Source organism: Arachis ipaensis, chromosome B7, assembly GCF_059453495.1.
Source record: "Arachis ipaensis isolate K30076 ecotype BB chromosome B7, ASM5945349v1, whole genome shotgun sequence".
In the NCBI taxonomy this organism is placed as follows: domain Eukaryota; kingdom Viridiplantae; phylum Streptophyta; class Magnoliopsida; order Fabales; family Fabaceae; genus Arachis; species Arachis ipaensis.
Window position 1 is genome coordinate 4,587,141 of NC_142442.1, and position 14,973 is coordinate 4,602,113.

General features: G+C 32.8%; 2 protein-coding genes across 2 annotated transcripts; one reads left to right on the forward strand and one right to left on the reverse strand.

Moving 5' to 3' along the window:
- Nucleotides 1-5,916: 5,916 nt before the first annotated feature.
- LOC148550194 (polyamine oxidase 2-like) lies at nt 5,917-10,578 on the forward strand. Its single transcript, XM_088493091.1, has 10 exons — nt 5,917-6,477; nt 7,362-7,477; nt 7,682-7,770; nt 7,873-7,986; nt 8,660-8,747; nt 8,874-8,959; nt 9,054-9,156; nt 9,363-9,460; nt 9,541-9,970; nt 10,059-10,578. The coding sequence occupies exons 1-10, from the start codon at nt 6,438-6,440 to the stop codon at nt 10,362-10,364; spliced, it is 1,470 nt and encodes a 489-aa protein (XP_088349217.1). The 5' UTR covers nt 5,917-6,437; the 3' UTR covers nt 10,365-10,578.
- A 596-nt stretch (nt 10,579-11,174) lies between these two features.
- On the reverse strand, nt 11,175-14,493 carry LOC107609952 (protein DETOXIFICATION 41-like). The gene is made up of 8 exons (XM_016312017.3): nt 14,152-14,493; nt 13,513-14,057; nt 13,266-13,352; nt 13,119-13,175; nt 12,786-13,024; nt 11,807-11,925; nt 11,622-11,708; nt 11,175-11,429 (listed from the first exon to the last, which is right to left on the reverse strand). The coding sequence occupies exons 1-8, from the start codon at nt 14,473-14,475 to the stop codon at nt 11,355-11,357; spliced, it is 1,533 nt and encodes a 510-aa protein (XP_016167503.1). The 5' UTR covers nt 14,476-14,493; the 3' UTR covers nt 11,175-11,354.
- Nucleotides 14,494-14,973: the final 480 nt, after the last annotated feature.

A 14,973-nucleotide genomic window follows, 5' to 3' on the forward strand; every position in this document is an offset into this window, starting at 1 on the left:
AAAGAATCATGAAAAGGTAAAACAAGAGGGAGGAGTTGAACAAGAAAAAAAAGATGACGATAATGAAAGAAAAAGACGAAGAAAAAAGAAGAAGTAACAACATCAGTGGAAAGAGAAGAAAGGATGCAAAGAAAAAAGAGGACGAACGCGAAGGATAAGGAGGAGGATAAGAAGCGCGTGATGTGAAAAACGGTTATAACAACTTGATTGGACTTGATTAAGTATTTTGCTTGGTTATAAAGTTTTATTCTAATTTTATTTCTGTGTTATGTTATTATTGGTTTTTCAGATATTGTTAAAACTTGTTATATCATTGTTGGTTATTTAAAATTGATGTTGAAACTTGTTATGTATATTTAATTTTTTTTAATTTACAAAATCGCAAATCCAATCCTAATCTAAATCGTTTGAAATTGGATTGGATTCGATCAGATTCTCTAAAAAAAATAATCAAATTCAAACTGCACTGCATGGAAGTAATATAAGTGTTTGGATTAGATTATTTTTTGACTTAAAACTGATTCAAACTGCACTGCGAACATCTGTAGTATATATCTAGAGTTCAATGTACTAACTATGCAAATTAATAATAAAAAGTTACCTTATCTTTAGGGTGTTGTTTTAGTGTGATATTTTTAGTTTTTAACTTTTTATTGTATCTCTCAGATTGATAAGCACTAAATTCGTTGTGGATTGAAACTTTGTTTATAGATTTATCGTAAGTTAATGAATTATTATATATATATAAAGTGAAATTTAAATTTTTAATAGTTATTTGATAAATAAGGAAGCTAATCGTTCAACCAACCTAAATTTATTTATTTTGGTATGATTTGAGTGAATTAAACTGATAAATTAAATTAATACAAAAATTGAATCATATAACATCACAAATTCACAATAGGTAATTTGTCCTTTAAATTTTAAGAAATTTGAGAATAACTACTATTGAGAATTTAACCTAATTTTTTGAATCGAGTCAAGACAAATTTAATTTTTAAATACTTTTATTCAACATTTTTTAAAAATGAATAAAATTTATTTTAATTTTTCATTGAATAATTTTCTCTGTGCTTTTATTTTTTATAAATAAAAATAATAATTTATTCCGATAAAATTAATTCATCCATTAGTTGACATTATTTATTAAATTATTATTAGTTAACTGTATTTTACTGATAATTTTAAGTAATAATATTAAAGAGATAAAAAAAAATCAAAATTTATCTTATTTAATATTCATTAATTATTATAATAATTAATAATATTAAATAAGATAAATTTTAATTATTTTTAATTAATTTTGTTTGTTATCAAATATTATTACCGAAAAAGGAATTACTTCCAAGTTATTCTCACGCAATTCTTCTAAGCTTACGGACACATAAATCTCCAAAATCAGTGTGTAAAATTGCTCCCTAAATTTGGTAATTTGGTGCCAAATCAAATACCAAAAAGTAATTAGACTTAGAATTTATCACGACGATAATGGTATAAGCTAGGTGAGAACTGAGGACTGATATGATCCCAGAATCTTGGATCAAACTTCAAGGATTATTCAATCAAGTAAAAGCATTAGGTTGATTGGATTTGAGTAAAAAAACTCATCTGATAAATTTGTACACAATTCGATTTTATCCGATCAAATTTTAAACCGTTTGAATTAGATTGGATTTATAATTTTATAAGTTAAAAAAATTAAATATACATAACAAATTTTAATGTTAAATTTTAAATAATTAATAATAAAATAACAAATTTTAATAATATTTTAAAAATTAATAATAATATAACAATAAAAATAAAATTATAAATTAATTAAAATAAATAAATAAATCTCATTTTGAGCATAAAATATTTATTAAATAATAATAAGATAAAAATATATAACAAAATTTATACAGTTTGTCAAAAATAGAATCTAATAAAATTTAAATTAGTATAATTTTAATAAATTTTTAGTTTTAATTAGATTAAATAAGTAATTTAATTTGTATCGGTTTAGATTTGAATATCCATAATATTATACACATTTTAGCTAGAGTGAATTTACCAACCTAATTATAAAGGATTTTGAGAAAAATTTATTTTTGGGTAAAATATCATTTTGGTTCACAATGTTTGGTCGAATCCTAATTTGACTCCTAATGTAAAAATTAGTAAAGCTAATTTTATAAAATAAATAAATAATAACTAAATAAAATAAAAGGTAATAAACAATCCTAATTTATAACCTTAGAATTTTAATGATTAAAAAAGAAAAGAATTATATATCTCTAATTGACGGATAGTTCATATTAAAGAGACTCACCTATAAATTGAGTTTTTCCTTAATTCATTTCAATCAAGTCATCCAACAAAAACAATAGTAACATTGAGTTACATAGAGAGTTTTATTTCTTTGAGAGATTTTCTCCTATATATAAAGAGAGGTGTATTCTCCTTTTGTCAAGAGAGTGTGTTATGGTAATCTCCTTATGATAGAGAGAAGTTGTAATTCTCAAAGAAAGTTATTCAGTTGTTTTTGTATTTTTACAAATATCTAATTTTTCATCTCTATATTTTGCTATATCATTTGTCTGGTACCTAACATCTAACGTTTCATAACATCCTATTTCAGTCCAAAAACCTTTTGAACGTCCTATTTTAATCCCAAAAAAAATTTTAAACAGGTTTAATTTTGTCCCACCATTAAATTTGATACAAACAATTCGTGTATTAAAGAGCCAACAATAACATTCAATTTCAGTGTGTAAATAAAATCAATTCACCAATAATCACTAATATAAAAATTTTTCCTTTGATTTTGAAACGCTGACGATTGATTGTTAGGATTTAGAATTTTGTACAAAAAAGAAATTGAGGAGAAGTATTACAAGAAAGTTTTGATTATGTTTTTCTAACACATGGAAGAAGAAGATATGACTTAACTAGTAACGTTATTAACGTCCACGTCACTCATTCTGTTAATTATTATTGTCAAATTTAATGGTAGGACTACATTGAATGTGTTTAAAAGTTTTGGGATTGAAATAGGACATTTGAAACGTTAGAGACCAAATTAAAAGTTACCCCAAATGTTGAGCATCAAAATAGTATTTTACCCTTTCTTTTTGGGCAAGTTACATAAATAAATCAAATTGGTTTCAAATTTACGCAATTGTAACTTTTTGAAACAGGTTACAACTTTGTTCTGAATTATTTCTATGTAAATTGCTGCAGGCTATAACATTTTAAAATTTGCACGTAATTCGCTATAGGGTAGCACAGATTACATTAAAATTCGTGACATGTAGAAACTCCTAGAGGGTGTTGCAGTTTCTAAAGAAATTCTACAATGCATAAACTACTATAGGGTCCAGCGGTTTACGAAGAAAAAATAGCTACCCTAATTCACTAGAGGATGTCGCGGTTTACGTGTAGCTTGGCTATAAAATTGTGATAGCCAGCAGCGGTTTCTTCATTTGGTAGAGAGAGGAACATTTGGTTTAAGAAAGAAAAATGTGGCTTGAGATAGAGAGGATGAGGTTGGGAGAGAATTTGAAAAATTTGGAAAAATCATATTCAAGCGGGATCATGCACAAGTACCGGAGTACTAGCCGCAGATGCCGGAGGTCCAGGCTCAAATAGAGGAGTACCAACTCCAGATGCCGGAAGTCCGAATTCAGATTTCGGGCTACTAGCTCCAGATGGCGGAGGTTTAGGCTTAGATTTCGGGCTACCAGGCACAGTTCGTGGTCGACCTCAACGAATCATCCTCTTGCATCGCATTTTCAACTCGACCTGGTTCACTCTCACTTGCAAAATCAGGAATCATACGAGGTGAACTAGCCATCCCAACTGCAATAGATGGAGGTTCAACTAACAGACAAGCAGGTGCAACCACAGGCATCGATATATAAGCACCCCTAACGCAGTCGATTGAGGATTTGGAGTTGATGTCCTATAACTGTCGACACTATCTTCCAACTTGGCATACAACTCATGTATTCTCACTTCCGAAAAACTTCGCCGACAGTGAAACAAAACCTACATTTCTTCGTCGGATCCTATCACAAATGTATCATACTTTACACCAGTTGACACAATAGTTATAGGGATCTTGTAAACACAACTTCTTTACCCACTTGATCCCACACACCCCAAAATTTTGTAATATACTGATTTTTAACTCTGATAAGGTATTCGATAGCCAAATAAAGACACTCAATAGTTCCCTATCAAAAGAATTAACACCGTACCTTTTGCTTTTTTGAAATTTTTCAAGAGCAATACACTAGAGTTAGGAAATTCTCCTCACTATCCATTATGAAAATGACACTCTACTTTTTCATAATTGCCTTCTACTGATATATACATATAGAGAACCCACGCATACATATTTCGCTACAGAGTGTAACGAATTACCGCTACTTGAAGTGGTTTATACATGGTCCAGATTCTTCAGAAACCGCGACACCTTCTAGCAGTTTCTGCATGGCATGAATTTCAGCGTAATCACACTACTTGTAGCAGATTACGTGTAAATTATAAACCACATAAAATTAAAATAGAACAAAAATATAACCTGTTATAACAAATTATAATTGTATAAATTTAAAATTCAATTGATTTATTTATATAAATTGTCATTTATTTTTTAATAGATTAAACTTTGTTTACAAATTCAAGAGTTATTAAGGTGGAAACTCAAGTGCAGTCGACTTCACGTTGATAGCTGAGAGCCGTTAAATGAAAATTTAGTCGACTTCTCAGTTAGATAATTTGATTGATTTGACTAAATTTTCATCTAACGGCTCTCAACTATCAATTTCACATGAAGTCGACTGCACCTGAGTTTTCACCCGTTATTAATTATTTCCTAATTCTAATAGTATAACTATAAATATCATTTTCCATTGATATAATTATGGAAAAGTATTACTTATCCAGTTATCCTCATATCATATTCGCTTATTCCTTTTCAAGTTTCAACCGACCAAAACCCAAGGCAAACCAAACACAGTCACGTCCTGTGTCGTTTTCAACCCTATAAAAAATTTAACCAAAACTACAAAACGACACGTCGCTTCAACCCTTCAACCTTTTTCTCCCTGCGCGTGCACCCACGCGAAACGGCGCGCACCGTCCCAGTTAGGGGTGTGCATGGCCCGGCTCGGCCAGAAGACCCGGTCCGGTCCCGAACACTTTAGGGGTTAATTTGGTGTGATTTCATCGGGTCTAGAGTCGGGTATGGGTTTCAAAAATAGACCCGGTTATTATTTCGGGTCGGATCTGGGCCATAGTTCGGGTCACCCGAAATCGGCCCGGTGGCCCAGTCATCATACATAATTAATATTTTGTGTTATTAGTGATGGATGATGGCTATTATTATGTGAAATTTAAGTGTTGTAAATCTTAATATTTTGTGTTATTAGTCATTATATATAAGACTATAAGTTAATATTTTATGTTTAAAATGCATAAGACTTTAGACTAATGTATAATTTTGTGTTATTTGTATTGATTTAAATATTTGGTGTTATTAGGCAATATTAGTATTGATTATCGTTATGCTTTAATTTTAGAGAAGAGTTGGTTCTTATTATATTTTTCTAAGTGAATTTTACTATGTCAAATAATGATTGGAGTCTTGGAAATTTGGATATTTTTATATGCTAACTTACAAGAAGGTATCAAGGTAATATAATGTTAACGGCCCGATTTTTACCCGGTATAATCGTGGCCCGAAAGTGTATAGGTTTTATCGGGTCTAGGGTCGGGTTCGGGTCTAACAAATAGGCCCGATATATATTTCGGGTCGGGTCTGGGTCATATCAAATTCGGTTTCACCCGACCCATGTACACCCCTAAGTTCAGCTGACTCCAAAAAAAAAAAAAAAAAACTATAAAAAAGCTGCAACCCATAACTCAATTACTCAACCATACGCGCAGAAAACACCAAATCTCAATTTTCCAGTTCAACTCTTTTTCTCTCTCTAGAGTTTTCTCTTTCTTTTTTTTCTCTCACGTTTTCCCCTTTCAATTTTCCCGAAAAATAAAACACCGACAAGTTTAATTTCTCTCTCGATTCTCCCTCTCGAGATCGCGACTCTCTGCGAATTGAGTTTGTATATTTTTTCTCGGAACGAAAACGCAGAAACTGCGATTGTTCGTCACTTTTTCTTCTCTTCGCTTGATCGCGTCGCGATCCGAATCGAGAGTGGTTTGCGTTGTTTGTTTCGAGGTTTTTCTCACGGAAGAAAAAACTTTAGCTAGCTGCATGAGCTGGTTGGGGAAGCTGCGTTTATTCTCGAATTTGAATTCCATTCGCTCCGTTACTTGTTTGTTAATCTTTATCCTCCATTTTTCACCTCAATTAATAAATTCTTCGCCCTTAATCGAAATTAATAGTAGTAGTAATCTCAATTGTAATACCCGATCATTATCAACGCAATATGGAGTCTCGAGTTAAGAGCAATTCTCAATTGCGCAGAGGTTTGTTTGCGATCACCATGTTTTATTTATTATTACGACTTATTTTTTCTTTTTGAACTTTTCATATTTGATATGTCCGAAGTTCTAGATCAAATTAATATTCGTTTTGTAAATGTCCATGCATGTTTTTTTTTTTTTCCAGTTGATAATATGATATTATAATAATATAATATAATATATTTTCTTTTACAAACTAGGAATGATGAGTAAATTATTCACAACTGTGAAAAAATTATTAATCTGATAACCAATCATCACTTGGTCAGATTAAACAATAATCTGCATACTAATTGGAGAAGGAAAAGGGTAGAATCTTAGGTTTACTAATGTCTAGTCAAATGTGTAAACTCATGCTGTTAGGGTGGTGGGTTTTGAAAATCTAGCTACTAAAAGTGATCTTAACTTCTTTGGGAAGGGTTGCAGTCCCTTAACTATGTTTTGAATGGTTTTACTCCCACATACCTAGTAGAATAATTTTTTATCATGATGAGTTTTTGTTATTGTTAAAGAAGCATGGTTATGCTTTGAAAATAGAATAGACATCATCCTCAGATATCTGCCACGCCAACTTGTGGAAAGATAGTTGAGTTGTTTTTGTGCTTATGCTTGTGTATTCAAGGCCGTGTTTGGTTTTAGTCTTTTAGACAGAGGAATGTGTTTGGATCTGGAGATAGGTACAAAATTTAGTGTCCTAAGACAAATTTTGAGTACTGTCTTTCCGAGCTACTAAATGTAGCTTAAGAGTTGTTAACTTGGATGATCTGAGTGTGTATATATGTAATGTTTGTTTTGGAATTATTTTATTTTATTCTTCTTTTCCATCTTGAATTACTGCTGTTACTAACTTGGGTTCTCTTTTGTTATCTTCCTACCTTTCATTGTAGCTGATTGCTTTGGAAAGGTTGATGGGCAGTTGCAGAGGTCACCATCTGTTATTGTCATTGGTGGTGGCATGGCTGGGGTTGCTGCGGCTCGGGCACTTCATGATGCCTCAATTCAGGTATTCAAGCAAACAAATATTTACCTGCTATTATCTACTTGCATGCAACTCTATAAAATGATAACAAATATTTACCTGATATTATCTACTTGCATGCAACTCTATAAAATGATAATATGTCATTCTGTTGACTTGTCTCTATGGCTTGTAGTTACTTTACATGTGCTATTGAGGGGTTATATTAAAGGGTATTATTTTCGTCAGGTTGTCCTCTTAGAGTCGAGGGAAAGACTTGGTGGCCGGATTCATACTGATTATTCTTTTGGCTTCCCTGTTGACCTAGGAGCATCATGGTAAAACTTTTTTTTATTCTATTCTATTTTATTTAAATGTTGATGAGAATCCAATAGAAGTCTGTGTTTGTTTAGTATTAAACATGACATACTGTGTTTCAGGTTGCATGGAGTTTGCAAGGAGAATCCACTGGCTCCATTGATTGGGAGGCTTGGATTACCTCTTTACCGTACAAGTGAGGATAACTCTGTCCTCTATGACCATGATTTGGAAAGGTAAATGCATTTATTTTGATGCTCTATCATCTATGTACTGTATAGCTGTTTGTGCTGCACTTGAACAATTAACTTATGAAATTGGTTTGAACTATCTTCTGTTGTTAAAACTTGGCATCTGAGCCAGTGAACTGGTAAGGCTGTGTAAACGAAGAAAGAAAAATGGTTAAAGAGAAGAAAGAAGAATAAGGAGAGGAGAGAATATGGAAGATAGAGCTGAAGATTTTCCGTTAGTGTGGCAAATCACCCTCTGTACTATACAAAGAATGGCCTTATATACAAGTGACTAACAAAATTGTTATTCTAACTAACTATACAGGCTGTACTAACTAGAGTAAAGATATAAAATGAATGATCTAACTATGGTAAATAAATGATCTAACTATATACATCTTAGTTATGCTAACAGAGTCGCTACAATGGATAGCCAATTAATCATTAATAAGCTCCAACATCTGTCCCTTAATGATATACATTGTTGGAGAGAATATTTTACTAATGCATTTTGCTAGGGAACCAACTTTTCTTTAACAACAAAGTAGTGGATAAGCAAAGATCATGGGGGAGAGAGAGAAATTTAAAGGAAAAGAAAAATGTTGACTGATTGTTGGATGAAAAAAGTTGGTTCCAAACTTTTCCCTTTACTAATTGAATATTGTCCGACGTTTTGCAGCTATGCACTTTTTGATATGGATGGTATTCAAGTTCCCCAAGAACTTGTAAAAAAAGTTGGTAAAGTATTTGAGATGATTTTAGAGGAGGTAAGTTGCTCATTATATTTATTTTATTTATTTTCATGAGCCATTGCCTTTCTATTTGATACTTCTGATATTTGGTTATACTTGTAATAAGCTTTTTCTCCAACAATTTGCTCTTATTTAATGCAGACAGATAAAGTCCGACAGGAACTCAGTGAAGACATATCCATACTCCGGGCACTTTCAATTGTTTTCGAAAGAAAGCCAGAATTCAGGTCGGTTCTTACTTATAGCACAAATTCCTTTACTGCCTAATTACTTTTCTCTAAGAACAAAATGGATTTAATTAAACTTCCTTACGGGATGCAGGTTAGAGGGGCTTGCCCACAAGGTGCTCCAGTGGTATTTGTGCAGAATGGAGGGTTGGTTTGCTGCAGATTCGGATACCATATCACTCAAATGTTGGGATCAGGTATGTCGAAGAATTTGAATTCAAGATATGTCAGTTTCATTGTCTGTGTACAATCTTATCTTCTATCCATATCTCTGAAGCTTACACTTTGAAATTCTAAACTAATCCTTATGAGCTATAGGTTTGAGTTTGAGGTTTAATTATTAGATGCATCAAGATTTGTCTTGTATAAGTCATGTTTATTTTGGTCTATATGTTGCTTACAGGAAGAATTGCTTCCTGGTGGTCATGGTCTTATGGTCAGGGGCTACCTGCCTGTTATACACACATTGGCTAAGGGTCTTGACATTCGCCTGGGACATAGGTAGATAATCGTTAGAAGTTTTTGTTTTGAGAGTCTATCCTGTTATCATCCTTAACTTAATTAACTGGACCACTTTTCAGGGTCTCAAAAATCGAAAGACGATATAATGGAGTAAAGGTGACAGTGGAAAACGGAGAGACATTTATTGCCGATGCTGCTGTTGTTGCTGTACCTCTTGGGGTGTTGAAAGCAAAGAGCATAAAGTTCGAGCCGAAGCTCCCTGATTGGAAAGAGGCTGCCATTGCTGACCTTGGGGTTGGGATTGAGAACAAAATAATTTTACACTTTGAGAATGTGTTTTGGCCTAATGTGGAGTTCTTGGGAGTGGTTGCTGAGACATCTTATGGATGCAGTTACTTTCTCAATCTCCATAAGGCCGCAGGTCACCCTGTTCTTGTTTACATGCCTGCTGGGCGGCTGGCCAAAGACATTGAGAAAATGTCTGATGAAGCAGCTGCTAACTTCGCATTCATGCAGCTCAAGAAGATCCTTCCAGATGCTTCCTCCCCGGTAACTACTACTCCGACTATTCTCTCTCTTTTCACCTCGATTCTCCGAAGATGATGTGATAACAATGAAACTTATTTCGATCATGCAGATTCAGTATCTTGTGTCACGGTGGGGAACAGATGTTAATTCATTAGGCTCTTATAGTTATGATGCAGTTGGGAAGCCACATGATCTGTACGAGAGGCTGAGAGTGCCTGTAGATAACTTATTCTTTGCAGGGGAAGCAACAAGCGCGCTCTATCCGGGGTCCGTGCATGGGGCATTCTCTACTGCGATGATGGCAGCAGAGGACTGCAGGATGCGCGTCCTGGAGCGATATGGGGAGCTTGATCTGTTCCAGCCTGTGATGGGGGAGGAGGCTCTGTCCATACCTCTTCTGATATCACGTTTGTAAATCATTCCTTTACGTTGGGTTTATATGTGTCATGCCTTGTTATGGTTTTGTGAATCTTTGTACCTTGAGAGTGCTGAGACTCATGGAGTCTCGATTTGAATAATCTCATGAAAACTGCATAATTCATTATTATTATTGTGCCTATTGTGCTGTGCTGTGCTGTGCTGTACTGTAATAAAATATGGGAACCGCTTGGTGTTCGCCTTTTACGCTCCAACCTTTTTTTAACCTACTCGAAGTTCGGTAGAATTTTTGTCATAAATTAGGATCAGGGGACGGGAGATATTAGTCATTAACTTACCTTATACCATCATGGTGAGTTCTATGATGTCTTTTATTATGGTGTCTAAATTGCTTAACTTGTTTTTAAAGGTAAAAAATAAAATGTTTAAAGCAAAAAGTAAAATATTTAAAATTTATTAAATATTATCTATTTATCTTTTTTAATAAGTTAGGCACAATCTCAAAAGCACTATAGCATTCATCTACCATCATATTCTGGTTTCTCAATCTTCTATCTGATTATTATTCTGATCCAGCAGCCGTAACGTGATTGACACGATTTTGGGAATCTTCCAGACACTCCATGCCTCCTTGGTTTGAAAGACTGCGTGGGGTTTTGAATAATTTAATCCTATTTGGGTTGTAACTTGTAAGTTTTGAAAATTGAATTTGGTGTTTGATCATTAACACTCAAGTTTAAAATTCAATTTTGACTTTATAAAAGATTATTAACTGGTTCAAATTCATGAGTTGATTTAAACAGAATAAATATAATTTATTAATAATATCACATTCATACACCATGCATATAATTTATGTAAATTATAACCTTCACATAAGTGAACTTCCTTATTTGATACCAAAAATATGCGAAAAAAAAAAACATGAACAAAAACATCTTTTGTAGTTGTAGCACAAATTAACATCATTGTGCTTGGCAACCAGCATTTCTACTAAGCTCAGAGAAAATTGATGTAAATTACTATTCTAAGCATCAGTAACCAATTGATCCAAGGTTTCATCTTCTGCAGATCTCTTGATTCGAGCGACAGTTTTCTCAACCTACAAACAACAATTACAAACTGCTTCATAATCTCACCTTTAATAATGTCATACACGTGCAACTTAATTTCTAAAAGATCATCAATTTAACCTTTGAAAGATCAAATGACACATTACATTAGTCAATTTTCTGGTACTAAATTGCTCTAAAATATTTAAGGTTGTAGAGTCTAATGTTTTAAATTTGATTACCTCAGCATCCCAATTTGTTCTGGCAGTCAGAATTATAAGAGTTACTGTTTGTATAAAAACTCCAAGGATCATTCCCCACCAGATACCCTGCAAGAAATTCCAAATGCTTAGGATTACACTAATTCTAATACAAACTTAGGAGCAGTAATTAATTATTGAGGGAAATGGTAAAGATTCAAACATACAGCTACTCCTAAAGATGTTTTGAAGCCAAGGATACATCCAACAGTAAGACCAATGACATAGTAACAAAACAAGTTTACATAAGCAACTATATCTTGCCATCCACTTCCAATTGCAACTCCTGAAAATTTTCAAATGAGCCATTAGCATTTAAATCATATTAGATTAAGACACGCACAATGCACAAATAGCTAAATTAACTATACTATATACTATAAATTTAAAAGTATTATATTCTTTACGAATTAATCAGATAATAGTTTTAATGTAGATATTAATTATATTTAACCGTTACTTTTTAATTCAATTGAGTAATAATAGGTATTAAATTTGATTATTTTTGTATTATTACTATATAAATATCTATTATTTTTATTTTGCAAAATTGACATCTATGTAAAATTGATGATGTGGTATAATCACATAAACCAATATGTCACAAACTTATATTATAATAGGTTTGTATCAACTTTTATATAATAAGAATAGATAAGAATATAACAAATTTGACTAAGTCATTCCAACTTTATGAAGACACTTTGGGCAAAGGATTCAATGGTTCGAGGACGTTTGGACCATTAAATGGTCTTATAACAAAACATGTTTTTTAAGTTTTTCAATAACTGCTAAATAGTTCGTTTCTAATTTTAATTATAAATTAACCCCATATATTTTATTTAATCATAAAAACTATTTTTTATTTTATAAATTATTATTTTATCATTCATCTATTATGTTTATTAATAATAAAAAACAAAAACAATAACTAATTAGATCTTCTATTGATCGTAATAATTTTTGGCAATCACAATCGATTAAAAGTTTATCTTTGATCTATTACATCCGTCGAGGATTTTGAAGTCGTATTTCTTAGAAAATCAATCAATTGGATTAACAAAACAATCGATTAACATTTTTGTCTGGAGACATTTATCAAACTTAGCTATAAAAGTATAATCAAAAGTGTTTTTTCTTTATTACCTGAGAGTATAGGTTGAATGCCATTAAGGAAAACAGATATGACTAACAATGGAGTCATGCTAGAAACACCTTCAATGACTTCAGAGTCAGTGGTGAAAAGCTTGCTCAAACCAACCCTGAAGATCAAGACAATGGCACAAAATACTATACTGATTGCGACGCTTGTTCCATTCACTACAAACACTGAAAATTTTGCTACTCTTGGATGTGCTGCTCCTAATTCATTGCTAACTCTCACACTGAAATCATTGAAATTGTGATCAAAATGTTTGTCTGAAAGTTGAGTGAATGAAACAAATAAAATAAAATTGTGTGTTTTGTTTGGTAACTTACCTTGCTGCTGCACTAAGTCCTAACATAAATTGCATGTCACAGTTCAAGTAGTACATACTGAAAAGCACATTAACATGGAGACTATTGTTAGAAAGAAATTTGAACAATGGTTAGAAAGATCATTCTAAATATGAACTATGAACATACCAAATTGAAATTGTGTCAAGTGAGATTGTTGGATTTGGGAGCAGACCTGATATAAGTCCTATTCCTTGATTGTACCATATCTCCAAACTACATTTAGGTTCGTTACGACTTTATCAAAAATAAATATGTATATAAACATTTTTATTCTATATATTTAACATGTTTTGACAGGTTTAAAAAGATTATCTGATATGAAAATTTCACATGATCTTATCACGTCTATACGTGTGATTAAATCGTTACATACCATAACATGATAGCAGAAGCAAGTGTGATCTTGAAATAAGGCCAAATTCCTTTGAAGGCTTTTAAAGAAAAACCAGTCCAAGTTTGGTTGCACCTTGGGCTAAGAAAAATGTAGAGAGCATTCAAGAAAGCAAGAATGCACCAAGAAAAGCTGAGAGTGAGTGCTGCACCAAGAAGTCCATAGTCCAAAACAAAGACAACTAGCCAACTCAGAAGAACATGCAGAAGGAACACACCAACTGACATGTATGCCAAAGGATTCACTATGTTCTGTGCTTGCAGGAACCTCTGCATTGGACAGGTTACCGCGAATGCGTAGAGCTGAACGATTAGTCCTCGGGCGAAAATCTGCGCCTGCTCGGCTATGCTGTCTGATTGACCTATGGCTTTTAGAAAAGGCCCTGAGAACCAATAGAGGAATGTGAGTAGCACAGCTGCACCTAAGTGTAGGATGATTGCTCTTTGCAATATGACTCCCATTGCCGCATGTTTCGCAGCTCCATAGGCCTGGCCACACACTGTTTGCACTGCACTCGCCATCCCCAACTGTTTGATGGAAATTTAGAATTCAAAACTGAGCATACTATCATAATATTACCAAAGATAAGTATGAGTTTTTTGAGAGAATAAGAATGCATACCATAATTCCATAAGCAAGACCTTGAATTCCAACACTAGCTATGGAAGCTCCAGCAAGCTCTACAGACCCCAAATGGCCAGTGAACATCAATGTTACAAAGCTTAGCATGTAATTGAAAACGGACACAATAATGGAAGAACCAGAGAGGAGCCAGAGGAGCCTTGACTCCCAAGCAACAAGCTTCAGCCACCATCGCGCCTCGATTGGCTTGTATTCCAAGAAATCCTCAATGGCATCAGCTGACAAAGCTGAAACCTTTGTGTTTGAGTCTAGCAATGGTTGGTACTCCACAGACCCCATGGTTCTCTGTGTCTCACTAATCATTCAAACTAGTTCACTACATGAAAAGTTATTGCTAGTAAACTTGTATAAATAAGATGTGGAGGGCTAGGAAGGTAGATACATAGTTTAACAACTATATCACGTGTACATAAAAAATTAGCCACCATTACAAAATACATATTGAAATACAAAATACCAAAATTCTAAAGATCAAATTGAACAGATAGAGTTAAAAGTGCAAAAATTTAAGGGTTCAACCGAAATTCAACCGAAATTGAACCGAATATGATAAAATAATATATTTATATATAAAATATATAATTTTAAGAAAAAAATGTTTTTATTTTATTTTATTATTTTAAATCGGTTAAAAAATTGTACCGGTTCAACCGATTAACTAATTTTTTGACTGATTTTTTTTACTCTTTGACAGGTTTGTTACAAATCGATTTTTCACTTAAACCGAATTGATTTTGTGATCGATTCTTGGTTAATTCGGTTAAACTGACGGGTTCGATTTGGATTTTAGAACCATACAAG